The 15,117-nt window shown below is 32.3% G+C and overlaps 1 protein-coding gene across 1 annotated transcript in view; it reads right to left on the bottom strand.

Annotated features, from left to right (window-relative positions):
* The window catches only part of LOC148627220 (E3 ubiquitin-protein ligase rnf213-alpha-like), a 140,985-nt gene that overhangs the window by 98,389 nt on the left and 27,479 nt on the right, over nt 1–15,117 (bottom strand). Inside the window, exons 11-14 of the mRNA XM_088569816.1 lie at nt 11,363–11,604; nt 10,753–10,977; nt 8,359–8,551; nt 4,920–4,984 (exon numbers count right to left, since the gene is read on the bottom strand). Coding sequence (XP_088425942.1) covers nt 4,920–4,984; nt 8,359–8,551; nt 10,753–10,977; nt 11,363–11,604 — 725 coding nt within the window. The remainder of the gene's footprint in view (nt 1–4,919; nt 4,985–8,358; nt 8,552–10,752; nt 10,978–11,362; nt 11,605–15,117) is intronic.

Raw genomic sequence — 15,117 nt, 5'->3', positions numbered from 1 at the left:
GAGAGATGAGATATACATATATCATATATTTAGATCAAAATATATCTTTTTTTTGTAAATGCATTATAAGTGTTTGTTTAAACCCTTTATCATTTACTCTATATCACACACCCTATATCACACCCCTTGACCTTAATATTGCATACCCTATATTACACATCCAGGCCTATATCATATACACTACATCACACCTATAGACCTTTATCACACACCCTATATCACACCCCTTGATCTTAATATTGCATACCTTACATCATACCTCTACACTTATATCATATACCCTATATCACACCTCTAGACCTTTATCACATACCCTATATCACACCCCTACACCTATATCGCATGCCCTATATAACATCCCTAGACCTATATCCCATGCCCTATATAACACCCCTAGACCTATATCCCATGCTCTATATAACATCCCTAGATCTATATCCCATGCCCTATATAACACCCCTAAACCTATATCCCATGCCCTATATAACACCCCTAGACCTATATCCCATGCCCTATATAACACCCCTAAACCTATATCCCATGCCCTATATAACATCCCTACACCTATATCCCATGCCCTATATAACACCCCTAGACCTATATCCCATGCCCTATATAACACCCCTAGACCTATATTGCACCCCTTCATGGACCATACTTGAAGTTAAATTAAAATATATGATGTAATAAAAGATACTGAAGGAAATCCAGCAAAAAAAGAAGGCAGTATCCAGGCAGCAATCATGAATCAACATTTTTTAACTTATGTCTCAATTTGTTGCTGCATTTTATTTATTTTTATTTGCTGGGTTGCACTCATGCAAAACAGCTTGTTGAATGGTTGATCAGGCAGACAGGTTAACAAGTCTTTTTTTATTGCAACCAGGCCACTTCTTTCTTTAGAGAGACCCATTTTTATTTAGTTTTATTCATAGCAAAAAAAATATTAAACACTTTTAAATGAAAAAAAAATGCCACTTGATATTTGGTATGCAACTTCAGTATGGGATGCAATGTCAGGACTGTTGCACTTCTACTTCCTGTTTAGCAATTTTTTTTTTATGGCAACAAGGCTGTTTCTTGTTTCTGTCTGACCCATTTTTATTTAGTTTTATTCATAACAAACAAATATGAAACACTTTTAAATGGAAAATAAAAAAAACATTTTACTCATTTATTTGTTACTATTTTTTACCAGGATAACATTATGGTAATAAAAATTAAGTGAACCACTATAACTAGATAACACTGAGATAAAAACCATCTCTAAGGACCCTGCCATAGCCTATGAAAAGTGAATTACGAACTTAGGATCAAATTCAAACAGAAAATTTAAGCACATCCACTTTCATGCCAAATACCCAATGTTTACACAAAAAGACAAAGTTAGACAAGCACAAATTATTAGTTTGACCTTGAGGTCAAAGTTCAAGATCAAAGGTTATCAACTGTGGTACACAACTCATCATCTTGAGCTGGTCTACCCTCATGTCAAATATCAAAAGCCTACACTTGAAGACAACAAAGTTACAGCCCTGTAACGAATCTGTACTGCAAAATCATTGATTTGGCCTTGATGTCTTAGTTCAAGGTCAAATTTTATCAACCATGGTATGTTTCAAATTGTCTTGAGCTTATCTACTCTCATGCCAAATATAAAATGCCTGTACCAAATGCTACAAAGTTATAACCCAAACACAATTTGTTACGGATTGACCAATAGTGTGATTACTATTTCCCATGCCAAGAACAATGAGTGAAAATAGCACAGTTAATCTTTCATGTTGATGAAGGAGCCCTGCCTAATCTTATATTTTTTTATGATCAAGGGCTATCAGCTTTAATATATAGCTTTTAACATTCTGTAAACATCAAAAAGATTTTTCCAAAACTACAAAAACATAAGGCTTTAAAGAACCTGAATCACTCACATGGCTCAATTAGTCACATTCTTTATTTTCTTAAAAGTGATCATGGTTTTTCTTGGATAAAAATTTTCAAAAAATACAAACATATCAATTGTCATTGAATTTTATCCTGCAGTTTCACAGGAGAATATTTTCAAAAGTAATAACATCAAAAATAGAAAAAAATCCTCAAACAAAAGGCTTTTGATTCCAACATGGGTATACAGATTTTTACAAAAAATAGACCACTCATAGATTTCATCATGCTAGACACTTATACCCCTTGTCGGAATTTGGCTTAACCTTACAGTTTTTGAGATATATGGGAAAAACTGCTGTCTGACTTTTATGTTCTATTTTAAGGGTAAACTACTGACCAAACTTTACGACAAATGTGATGACTTTTCATTTAGAATTGTCAACTTTCCTTTCATATGTGGCAACATCCCTCCAGCACCTGCAGATGGAGTGTTCATTTCACAACTCATACTTTATGCCAGAGCTTGCAAAACTACGCAGACTTTTTGTATTGTGCCAGACTTCTAACAACTATGCTTCTGGAACAGGGTTATGTTGCTACAAGATTGAAGTCATCACTACAGAAGTTTCATGGTCATCATCATGAACTCATGTAATGTTACGGTGTATCCATCTGCACCATGAAAACCAATTTGTTTAACTTGTCATAGTTTTCCGTTCCTCTTTCGACTAAACCAAACTAAACTTTTTATGAGCAAATCGGCAGGTGTTTCTAAAAAAGCAAGAGACGCTTACCCTACCGGTGCACCTGGTCCATGCTCCCAGTTATTAGTGGAGTCCAATGTGTTCATTTGCTTTTGTTACTTTGTATGTATTTTTAGTTACTTTATGTTCTTTGTTGTGTATGTCTGTTTTCCATGTCTGGTCTTTGTCCCTGGATTACATTCTTTTGATTACCACTAGAACCTTGGTTCCCTTGATTACTCTTTTAGTAATGGCTGCCATGTTTTTTCATGGATAAAAAATTCAGCCCATATTTTTTTGCAGAATACCCTAAGGAATAAATTAGACAACTTTCATTGAATTCTGTCTTGTAGTATTTGAGAAGATATTTTAAGGTAATATAATAAAAAGAGGCTCTCGAACAGCCTGAATTGCTCAAATGGCAAACCATGCCCTACAAACTAAGTAAGTAAAAGTATCATGCTTTGTTACCATGTTTGACAAAAAAACATAATGCTGAAAAAGAGCATTTTTGTATTTTATGAAAAATTGTATTTTAACTCCTATGTTATATTTCTTAACAGCAACCATTTTTTTTCGCAGATCAAACATCCAAACACTCATTTTGTGCTTGATACCCTGAGAATTAATCATACCTACTTTCACTGAATTCTGTTCAGTAGTTATTTTTTTAAAAGAAATAACATCAACAATAGCAAAAATGTCCAAAAAGGGCAATAACTCCAACATGGGTCAACATATTTTTACAAAAATTAGACCACTGATAGATCTCATCATGCTGAAACCTTTTACTCCCATGTCAGAATTTAGTTAAACCTAACTGTTTAAGAGATACATGTATATGCAAAAAAACTGTTGTCTCACCCCTACGCTCTATTTTTAGTAACAGCAGCCATGTTTTTATACAAATCAAAAATCCAAACATTCATTTTGTGCAGGATACCCTATGAAACAATCATGCTAAGTTTCTTATAAATCCATTTAGTAGTTTCATAGGAGAAGATGTTCAAAAACTGTAAACAAGACAACGACGGATGCCTCACATGGACTAATGCCAGGGGAGCTAAAAAAAAATAGCAGAAAAAACTTCCACAAGGGTCAATAACTCCAACATGGGTCATAAGAATTTGGCTACAGATAGATCTCATCATGGTAAAAACTTATATCCCAGTCAGAATTTAGCTTAACCTTACAGTTTTTCAGATATATGCAAAAAACTGCTGTCTGACCCTAACATTAAATTTTCAGTAATGGCTCCCATGTTTTTTTACATACAAAAATTTGAGTTCACTACCCTAAGGAAAAGCATTCCAACTTTCATTGAATTCTGTCTTGTAGTTTCTGAGGAGAAGATTTTGAGAGTAATAAACCAAAAATAGCAAAAAACATTAACAAAGCGCAATAACTCAAATATGTGTCAACCAAATTTTTACGCAAATTTTAATGCAGATAGATCTTGTCATGTAGAACATTTTAACCCCATCAGATTATGGCTAAACCTTACAGTTTTTGAGATATATGTGAATAACTCATTTCTGACCCCTACGTTAATTCTATTTTTTGTCAAGGGGCACGTTTTTCAACAGATCAAAAATCAATGCATACATATTGTGCAGGATACCCCAAGAAAGAATCATAACAACTTTCATTGAATTCTGTCCAGCATTTTCAGAGGAGAAGCTGTTTGAAGAAAATGTTAACAATGTCAATGACTCAGACAACAATGACATCTGACACCAACTGATGGCAATAGCTTAGGCGACCTATGACCAGATAAGCTTAAAATGGGTCAAATACAGAAACAGCTGGGTTGCCACTGAAAAATACACCAAGACTTTTAACAGGAAGTAAAAGTATGACAGACCTAATTTTAGATGCTGAGCAAGAAATATGTTGCAAAAATATTTTCCCTGAGTCCCACTGCAGCCGCCAACCCAACCAACATTCACCATTCTTTAAGTCGATTTGCAAGATTGCAACCAAGCCAAAAATTAACTTATTGATGATTCGATACCCCTTAAACATATAATTTGTTAAAGTTTTAACCCTTTTCATATACATATATCTAAAAAATGAAAAGTTGCCCCATATGTGTATGTATCCACACAACCCAAATTAAAACTTCATGTGGTACTCTTCACAATTTAAATGACTTAAACTGTTAATACTTCCATTCTTAACAGAGTTGTTTCCTGTATCTTTTTATTTATCTTTGCATTTTGATATTTTTTATTGCTGATTTTTTTCTATATCTTAAACATGTACATAAGAACACACAATTCTACTTACTGGTATTCACCACCACTGAAACTTTGTAGTCTTGTCAACAACTTTGCCATCATCATTTGAAATTCCTGTAATTATCAAACAAAAAGTATGGTGATACTGATTCAATTTTGTGTGCCTTAGTTAAAGAAAATGGTTAGCTATGGCAAAGAACTAGGTATCATTGAGATGGAAAACATCTTCGTAGGACTCACTGTGGGTAAAATGCTGTGTATAATAAATTTGATCTTCAGGTCAAAGTTCATGTTCAAGTGTCACAACCATGATATGCAACACATCATCTTGAGCTGATCTACTCTCACCCCAAATATCAAAAGTCTACACCAAAAGGCAAAAAAGTTACTGCCTAGACATGAGTAAAAACGAAAAACAAACACAGGCTGTCTGATTCTGTAACTTTTTGAAGATCATTAATTGAAATAAACAATAAATACAAGTTGACTGACACAAAATAATGTAAGTACAATAAAATGCTTCACCGGGAAGTTTAATACCATGAAGGTCAAACTGTTCAGGAAATTACAGACAAACCATTCAACTTTGATATATCTCTGGATTTGACTGTGATTATTTGTTAAACATAGTGCATGATTTGTCACCACAGTGAAAAAGATGGCTAAGAACTTCGATATTGATAAGACAAACAAAAGGAAAAAAATTGTACAAAAATGAATACAATGTTTATTCTGTGCCCTTTATTGACCCTTAGTTCTTAAAGCCTTTTTGACCCCTTAAATCCATCAAAACTTTCCTTTAGTGGTATGAAAACTTGTAGTATTTTGGCATTGTTTTACTCAAGTTTTGCACCAAAACCAGAAACAGAAAAATGTTTTGTATTTGGTCCCCAATTTCTAGTTCTTACCAACATCTTTTACTGAAATTTCAGAGACATCTCTACACTTCTACTCAAGTTATTGTCTTTTTTGGCACCTAAATTTCTTCCTTTGGTAGAATAGCACTTTTCTAAGGATTTCAGAGTGATCATCACACTTTGATTCTGATATTGTCTAGATATCAAGAAATGCTTGTTTCTTGTCCCAACATTTCTAAACTGATCATAATAGGATAGCAGGCTATCGATTTTTTGAGAATTTAATGCACCGGAATATAATATGGCTAAATTATATATTGATGGAAAGCTAATAATTTCTTGTTGTCCTGGCTACCATGAAACTATCATTTTGTTAAGAAAAAGAAAGCATGCATTCATTTTTAAAAAAAGACGATACCAATAATGCAATAAATGCAACTCAAAGAAAATAGCAGAAATGACATTCCTTTATAGGTCAAAGTTGATTTTATTGCACATAACGAAACGGTGCATTATTGTATTCTAACTGATTTCGTATTAATTTTTTGTTTTACTCCATATCGCTGATATTTGTCTTAAAAATGCCAGTAAAAGCCAAAAGAAAGAAACAAAAAGACTTTCATTGCATTGTATTGTGGAACAAGGATTTTGAAAGGTCATGAAATGCGACAAACACTACAATGCCAAAACACTTTTTCTGACCAGTTTGATTATTTGTGTCAATGGCAAGTTTTTTTTCAGTTTGAAAAGCTTATTAGCCATTGACTTGGAACATTTTCTTAAAAATAAAAACATAACTGTTACTAATAGTATCCAGGTGTCGAAAGAATAGGTTCTTAAAAGAGTTAAGCTGTCCTAAATTAAAAGCGAGTAAAAGTATTGAACATTCTGGCAGGTAAACCTGTACCCTTCACATCTAACTTCGAGTTAGTTTGTCTCTGCATGTTCCTTTTGAGTCTAATGGTAAAGCAAAATGACTTTTGCTACATGTAACATCCAGTGAAACAATGATACTATGATTTCAGCCTGACATAGGTCTGACAATCATTAGTATGGTTTTTTGGCCTTATGTTATGAAAATAGGAGATTTTTTCACATGGATAAGATGGGAACTGTTTTTGTTCTTTGAGGCTCTATGCAATTAACAGGTATATGACTAAGTGGAAACCACTGTATCACGCTTGGTTACTGCATGCATAAAAGGCAGAGAATTTTTAAATTGCCAAGACTCCTTGTTTCTAAATTTTATAATGATACAAGATTCTGAATTATGGTTTATTATACAGTTAAAATTGTAAATACGAATTTGCTTACAGAAGTCATGATATCAATTTAGCCCTAATTTAATATATATGGAGTCCATGTTCATCAAGAGGTACAAAAAAATGTATTATAAAGAAAGAGGGGTTCCTAGATGTTCAAAGTTTGAAAGACCACGCACATTGACTATTACAATCCAGAATTAAAACATATCACATTCAGATTGGTCTGAGTCTTATAAATGTCACTTGAAAAAATAAGTGGATATCCAAATAAGAAAACAAATACAAAATCCTATCAAAGATTTCTTGAAAACTAAACAAAATAATCACATATAAGCAAAATGCAACAACACAAGAGTGTAATTTTGACTTAGAGTACTAGTTATTGACTGGCCTGAATATATGGTAGATTATACACTGTGCACATGAAATTCCGCATTTAAGAGGTAGCTTATACCACCAATATTGGCCTTTTTGTTGACTAATTAAAAATAATTCTTATCACTACAAAAAATTGAGAGTTCATTCAATCGGTACTTGTTACAAAATCTATACATTTAACCCACTGTGGTCAATAAATGTGCACGAGTTCAATACAATTGATGAAAATTTGCTTAAAATTAACACAAAAATACAGTTTGCAAAACTAAGTCAATATTTCTTTGCATGACAATATTTATTTCTCAAAACTCCAGCTTCATGTAATCCTTAATGCTTACTTTGAAGGACACTTAGATCATTAACAATTTTTTCATGTTTTCATAATCAAAATTGACTTTTTAACAGCCTGTATTTGTGAAGGAAAATAGGGCACTCTCACAACACCCAAAATTTTACAATTTGTGACTACAATACATTTGTACAACAACCCTGATTTGAAAGTAGAATGATTTTCCTAAAAAATGATACTTAATATAGCCATATTATATTTCAGTGCATTAAACTTCATTATTGGAAGACTTTTCAAACCTCTGCTATCCTACAATCAGGACATAATTTTCATTTCCAAACTTCCCTGTGGGTAAGGCACCTTGCATAACAATTTCAAAGAGATCAATACTCTCTAATTCAAGTAACTGTTTTGACATCAGGAAAGTGCTTGTAACTGGTTACTGTTTTGGAACTTAGTTCGCAAACTTCCATACTCAAGGCCAGCAGGTCACCATGAGACAACCAAGGACATATTTTATAGTAGTAGAATATAAATAAGAAATTAATTAAGTCCAACAAAATTTAACTAAATAAAAATATGCACAAGTCAATGACTATGTAACAAAACACATTTACATTTTTTAGAACAATTACAACAATCAAAGTTAGCCTAGTAAAAAGAAGTGTCAATAAATAAACTACTTGATACTTTTACTACCTGAACTAGACCATCACACTCTTCTGTAGTTTTCACACAGAAATACATGGCAGCCAACAATACATCTGGGGAAAAGTTCTCAAAATTGAAATCTTTGAACTGTGGTCGAGAAAGAGCTGCAACAAATGTCCTTTCTAACAGATAATCTACCTCAAAATATGGTTTAATTACTTTGAGAACCTCCAAAGAATAACTGAAAATTAAACAAACATTATTAAGTTACTTTCTATTCAACTTTTAATAGTTTATCTACTTTCATTATACTTCAATCTTGTAACATATTATACAAGTGTTGATACAGTATTTTTATGCATTACATAATAAAATGCTTCACAAGGTGTACAGTGGCAGAATTGGTGCAAGTATATAGACAATGGTCAAGCTTGATACAGCTTTGAATCTTTCTTGTGACTCAACATTTAACACAGGATATGAATTTGACCAGAATTGATCTGGACCCTTTTTGACACCTAACTCTTAAACAATTCTGATAACAACCTATAAAATCAATTCCAACCTTCCTTTGAGGTATAATATACTCAACAAAAATGTAAAGGCCCATCCAAGAAAATATTCAATATATTTTATTACTATCAGTATCTATATTTGTATAAGTTTCTATAAACTTATAACCAAAATAATGAAAACAATAAAATAACAGTTTAACATCTAATCATTGTTGTAACAAATTTATTCCATAATTTTGAAATATGAATAAAAACTAAGTGGCTTTTTTGTTGTGTATATAATGATAAAGAGATCCATTCCCTTCCACTCTTATCAATGCTTGTTTTTTGGCCCTTTGTGGCCCCTTATCCAAAATGGTTCTTTTTGTGGTATTGCATTTTTAGTAAAATTTCAAAAAGATGATAAAATTCAATTATAGTTAATATAAAATAGAAGATGTGGCATGATTGTCAATGAGATATTGATCCATCAAATGCCAAGCAACTAACAATTAAACTTCTACAAGTCACAGACAGTCTTCTGTGATTGGCAAAACCAATATCATATAAAAGGCCCAAGATAAAAGATGTCAAACTATTCATAAAAAACAAAAATCAACTTAATCTACAGAAAAAAAATAAAACAAATAACAATGAACATAAACAACAATGAAAACCACTGGACTACAGGTTCCTGACTTGGAACAGGCACATGAAGTATGTGGCAGGTAAAACATGTTTGAAAGAGCTTATTCCTTCCAATAACCTGGGACAGAAGTGGGAAAATACAACAATAAAACAAACTATAAAACTCTGGCAAATTTGGATTTTACTCTTGAGATCAATACAGAATAACAAACAACAAATAGAATGAAAGACAACAAGCAAAAGAGTACTTGCTGTTTCTGTAAGCTAGTTCAAAATCCAAAAGCAACCGATAGGTATGTTGTTTTGGGGCCAGCTGCAGCCTGCCCTGTGGTATGAGGGTTTCCTTGTCATTCACTGAAGACCAAAGGGTGGCCTAGGTCAGACATTATCAGTTAATTATTATTTTAAAATAATAATTAACTGAAAATTTAAACTTATTAAGTAGCACTCAAACTAAGAATCATGCAAAATGGTATTCATGGCTAAAAAGCCTACATATTTTCATGTTGTTATTTTGTTTGAATTGCCATAGTAAACAGAAACTCTTATTCAGTTTTTTCATATAAACCGTTAAGGGACACAACTCTGCAAATGACACTCAAATAGAATAGATTCTATTAGATTTTCAATATTGATTATCTCATAAGACCAGGCAGATTTGAATGAATAATTACAATTTCATAATATAGACCCATAAAACAACTTAATTACAAAAATAAAAATGTAGCACATTTTTCATATTATGCATGATTCTTAAAAAAAGATCTACTTAATAAGAGAGTCAATATTAGAACCAATAAAAACATAATTCATAGATTTAACAGTGATGTGGTAAGGATTACCCTTACAGTTAATTTTTTCAAATATTTTTCCAGATTAAAAGGATTTTGTTTATACTTTCAAAGTTATTGTCTGGACACAAAATGTCTAGAGACAATAGATGACAATGATGACAGCATGATATGATTATACAACCTAAATATTTTGCAGTCATAAAAACTCTTTTTTCTTAAATATATTTTGTCCTCCTCAATGTGACATAAATTTCAACTTAAATTAAAAAAAATAATTGTAAGTAGTAAAAGCAAAAATTGAGTACAGTCAACACCCTCCAAGAAGTGTGTGGACTACATATGCATATGGCTCCAACTGAAATACCTATCTTACACATAATGGCAAATAACAAGCAAAAATAATATTCAAAATCTTAAGAACAAAAACTACAAGTAGAATTCTGTTTGAATGTACAAAGAAATCAGTTGATGGAATTAAAGTCCAGTATATTAATTCTTAAACAAACCTTATGGGAATTTCCTTTGATTTAAACTTCTTCAAGTCTTCTTCAAAACTGTCAGTTCCCCACCATTTTGGCACAGGGTCATAATGTTTGACATTTGGTGCTATTTTGTATGGTTCAAACCGACCTTCCATGAAATGAAGAAGTGGAATACAGTAAAACCAATTACAGTTTTGTACTTGGTTCATCATTCTTTTAACTTGATTTAAAATCTTCTTGCAAACAACACTGCAAAGAGATTTTTAAACACACTGTATATGTAAAATATACAAATATTTATCATCTGTTGTTACAACTATCTTTAAATATGATATAAAGCACTTTTCCATCTTATCTATCAAAAAGTGAGATATAAAATGGTTAAGTAGAATCCCTTAAGATATTACAGGAATTTTGAATTTTCAAAATGTTTCAATTTTGGGTACTTAGGTACTTATCTGGGTCATAGTTCAAAAGAACATCAGCTTAATACATTGACCTTAGTCGTAAGATACTTTCAAAAACCAGATCCCTGACTTAACAATCTAATCATCTGTACGGTAACCATGGATCGTAGTTTTCTTAGATTAGAGGAAGAGACAATATATTTCAGATACATAACATTCATACTAACTCGAACATTGTTGGAAAGCTTTCTTTTAGGTCCTCTAAGTCTGTGCATCTCTTTGTATTACTATCTAGATTAGGCAACAGTGATGGGAACAATAAGTTATTGTCTGAAGTTTCCCACTCTATGTTGTAACGATCTTTGCAGAAAATAAGAACAATAGCCATATGAAATACTGCTTTCCCTTTTCTTGTTCTTGAATTTTCTATCAGGTTTTTGAAAAACTTCATCAGTAACTGCTTCATACACTGAAAAAATTCACAAATTAAATATAACAGAAAATTTCAATTATAAACATGTTATGATTTTGAAAAAAAAAATTTCCCAGTCTAAAATTTTATCCTTTACTTCTCCTAGGTTAAAGAATTTCTAAAATAACAAATAGTTGTAATTTTTATCAATATTTTATAAAATTCATCTGAGAATCTTTATATACAATAATTTCAGGAAAATCAGGGTTTTTAAGATGAGAAAATCTCAGTCAAATCTGTTACATTACTTGCTTTTTTACAAAATAAATAAAAAAAGACATGTTTTTGGGTGACATATTTTGTACAGAGACCTTTGTGTTGGTCTTGACCACAATTCTTAAATTTTCTAAAGAGTTTTCTCCTCACTTTTCTGCCTATATTCATATCATGGCCATTTTTTCTTGCAGTGAACTTTATGTATTCCATGACATAAAAACACTTTAAATTTCTGTTGAAATTAGTGTAAAATTGACAGGATTGGCTGAACTAATGAGTCAAAATACCCTTCATATTAAGAGAAAAGTAATGTACATTCAGGCACACTACTTTTTAAAATCCTTTTTAAAAATTACAACAACCAAATGATACTGTAAACAGCAAAATAATCATTTTTAAGAATTAAAGACTGAAGTCTTCAAAGTCACTAATTGTCAAATATTCTCTGTCACTGATTTTGGCTTACGATTACTTTCAATATCCGAAATGGTATGAATTTTCTACAGTTGGATGACTTCGACTAGAATCTTTGTCCCCTTGATATGATAAGGTACTGTTTCGAAACAGTGATGAAAGGAATGTTTTCAATCAAAACAACTAGTTACCTGAAACCAGATTAAAATGTATATTACATATAGTCAATTATAATGAGCCCCTGTGTTTGAATCGGAAACTTGGTAATATTATATAAAGTCAATGTTAACTGATTATTTCATCTTTTAATGTAAACTTCCCATTCTCATACAAGCAAAAAAAAAACAAACATTGATATGTGTTTGATATTTTACAAAGAGGTACATTTTAGCGATCTTTGGGTCGTATCTTGACCAGAGAACCAGATAAGGGACTAGAAAAGAGCAAACTGGCAAAGAATATTCATAGATATCGGGGCCCTGCTAATGTATATGACCTATATAGTCTTGTAACAAGCTCCTGTGCCTGAATTGGATACCAGGTAATGTTTGATGCTAACCTATCATTTCATATAAACTTCCCCTTCTCATACAAGCAAGAAACATAAATAGAAAGCATGTGTATCATATTTAAGAGGTACATTTTATCACGTGTGAAGCTAGAACTATGATGATATGTATGGCATGCGACAGTAACAAAAATTCGATAATCAGGGTTTATCATACGTAAACTATAGTTAGCAGCCGCTAAACCTAGTTCATCGCACGCTAACTAGAGTTTACAGTCAATAATCTTTGTTTATCAATGTAAACTATAGTTACCGAGGTGCAAATAACAGTTTGTCTACGATAAACTGCATTTGTGGTGCACTTAATACAATTTACCATTGGAAACTAGAGTTTACGGTCGCTAAACTCTACTTATCGGCGAAAAACTCTGTTTTGCGATGAAACTAACCATTGTCAGGCTGACTTTGTTACGACGAAGATGATTGGTTACTTATGATCTTGCTATAGAACAAGTAATATATAAATAACTTGAACGAAGTCCCGGGAACATTTATTTATTTTTTTATTATAATTTATCTAACTACTTATTTATTTCCCTTTTATCTTGTTAAAAATACAATTAAAATAAATATAAAATTGATAAAAAAGCCCACCAAATTGGGCCCTCCATGTGAGACCCAACAGGGTATAGTATAGGACGTCAAAAACCCTCTTGTAAGTAGTAGTGCCGGGAAAATGAATATATATATTAAGAAGAAGGGGATATAAATACAAGACCATCAAAGAAGGTTTCCAAAAAATTCACAATATCCCAAGAAGTAGTCTGCTACAATACAAGGCAAAGAAAAAATGTAAAAGAACCCCTTGTGTTCTAACATACCACCCCTGCCTTAAAAACAGCCACAACACCATTCGTGAGCACTGGGCCTCTGTCGAGAGAAACTCAACATTATCCAAAGTCTTTCCCAAACCACCTATGATTGCTTTCAGACAGCCAGACAGTTTGCGTAGTCTACTTGTGAGGGCTGAAATACCTAAGCCCAACTTGACTCCAGGCGAGAGTCGCTCCTGTGGTGACAAAAGGTGTAAATGTTGCAACCAAATGCACCACTCGTCATCATTCACCAGCAAAGTCATGGGGAAACGCTACAAAATATTTTGCAACGTGCACTGCAAGAGTGCTAATGTAATATATTTGCTCCACTGTCCCATTTGTGGCCTTCAATATGTTGGTGAATCTAAACAGCCTTTTCACAAGCGCTTGAACGGACACAGGAGCAACCTAACAAAAAAGCCTTTACTCCCAGTGAGTCAACACTTTAGATTACCTAACCACTGCCTCGATGATTTCAACAAAATGAAAATCTTCATCGTGGAACAAAACAAGATCTGCAGCGATCTACAGAGAGTGAAGCGGGAGGGATTTTGGATAAAAGAACTCCGTGTTTTACACCCACACGGAATTAACAAAAAACATTAAGTTCTTCCTATTTTGTATAGTTTCTTATAACAGTATTTGTAAATATTTTTTATTTTTATAGTTCAGTATTCAAGATCAACACACAGCGTGTGTCTATAGCACAATGTTCAAGATCTTTGTTACTGTCGGTAAAAAAAATTGTATACGTCACAGGTATTCACCTGATTAGGTAGTGAGTTGTGTTCACAGACCATTTACTTTCATACACATTCAGTTTATTTAAGGCACTGAAGAAGGTCATTTGTTGACTGAAAATTTTGCTCATTATATACTTTATTATAGTGTGTTAACATCTTTATCGGTATCGTTGTACAATCCTCTAGACTTATAGCAGGTATAGCGCATGCTAAATTACTTCAACTAAATTGCATACATTGGAAAACACCATAATGCAGCAGAGTTATTTTAACTCCATTACAGTATTTTAGAATTCAACAGGTAAAACACTTATTTTTACTCTCCCTAAGTGTTTTTCCAACAATGTATTTGTAACTTTGTGACCCCCAAAAACGCATGCTTTAATGCTCTGAAATTTCCCCCTCTGTTTGTAAAATTACTTGCGTAATATAATGGTGTCATAATTACAAAAAATTATAGGACCTTCAATGGCCAGTGAACTTTTCTTTGTTTTACAAGGATCTAAATGAGAAAGTTTTAGATGTTTATATTTTATTTGTTTTTTTTTGTTATTAAATCAGAATTCATTTTTCAACTTTCAATGAGTTTTTTTTAGTGAAGTTACCTGTGGTTACCTTAATGATTTTGAATTTCCTTTATCCTCATCTCAAACCCTAAATAAATCTGAATTTAGAAATACAGAATATTAAGATTAAAATCCAGCAGGAGTTTGAATTCTGTACCATACCTATAGTGTTAATCCCCACTTAGAAT

Source organism: Perna viridis, chromosome 1 (assembly GCF_037379345.1).
Source record: "Perna viridis isolate PV_CMFRI_1.1 ecotype Kerala chromosome 1, ASM3737934v1, whole genome shotgun sequence".
NCBI lineage: Eukaryota > Metazoa > Mollusca > Bivalvia > Mytilida > Mytilidae > Perna > Perna viridis.
This window is presented reverse-complemented; position numbering and strand designations above follow the sequence as displayed.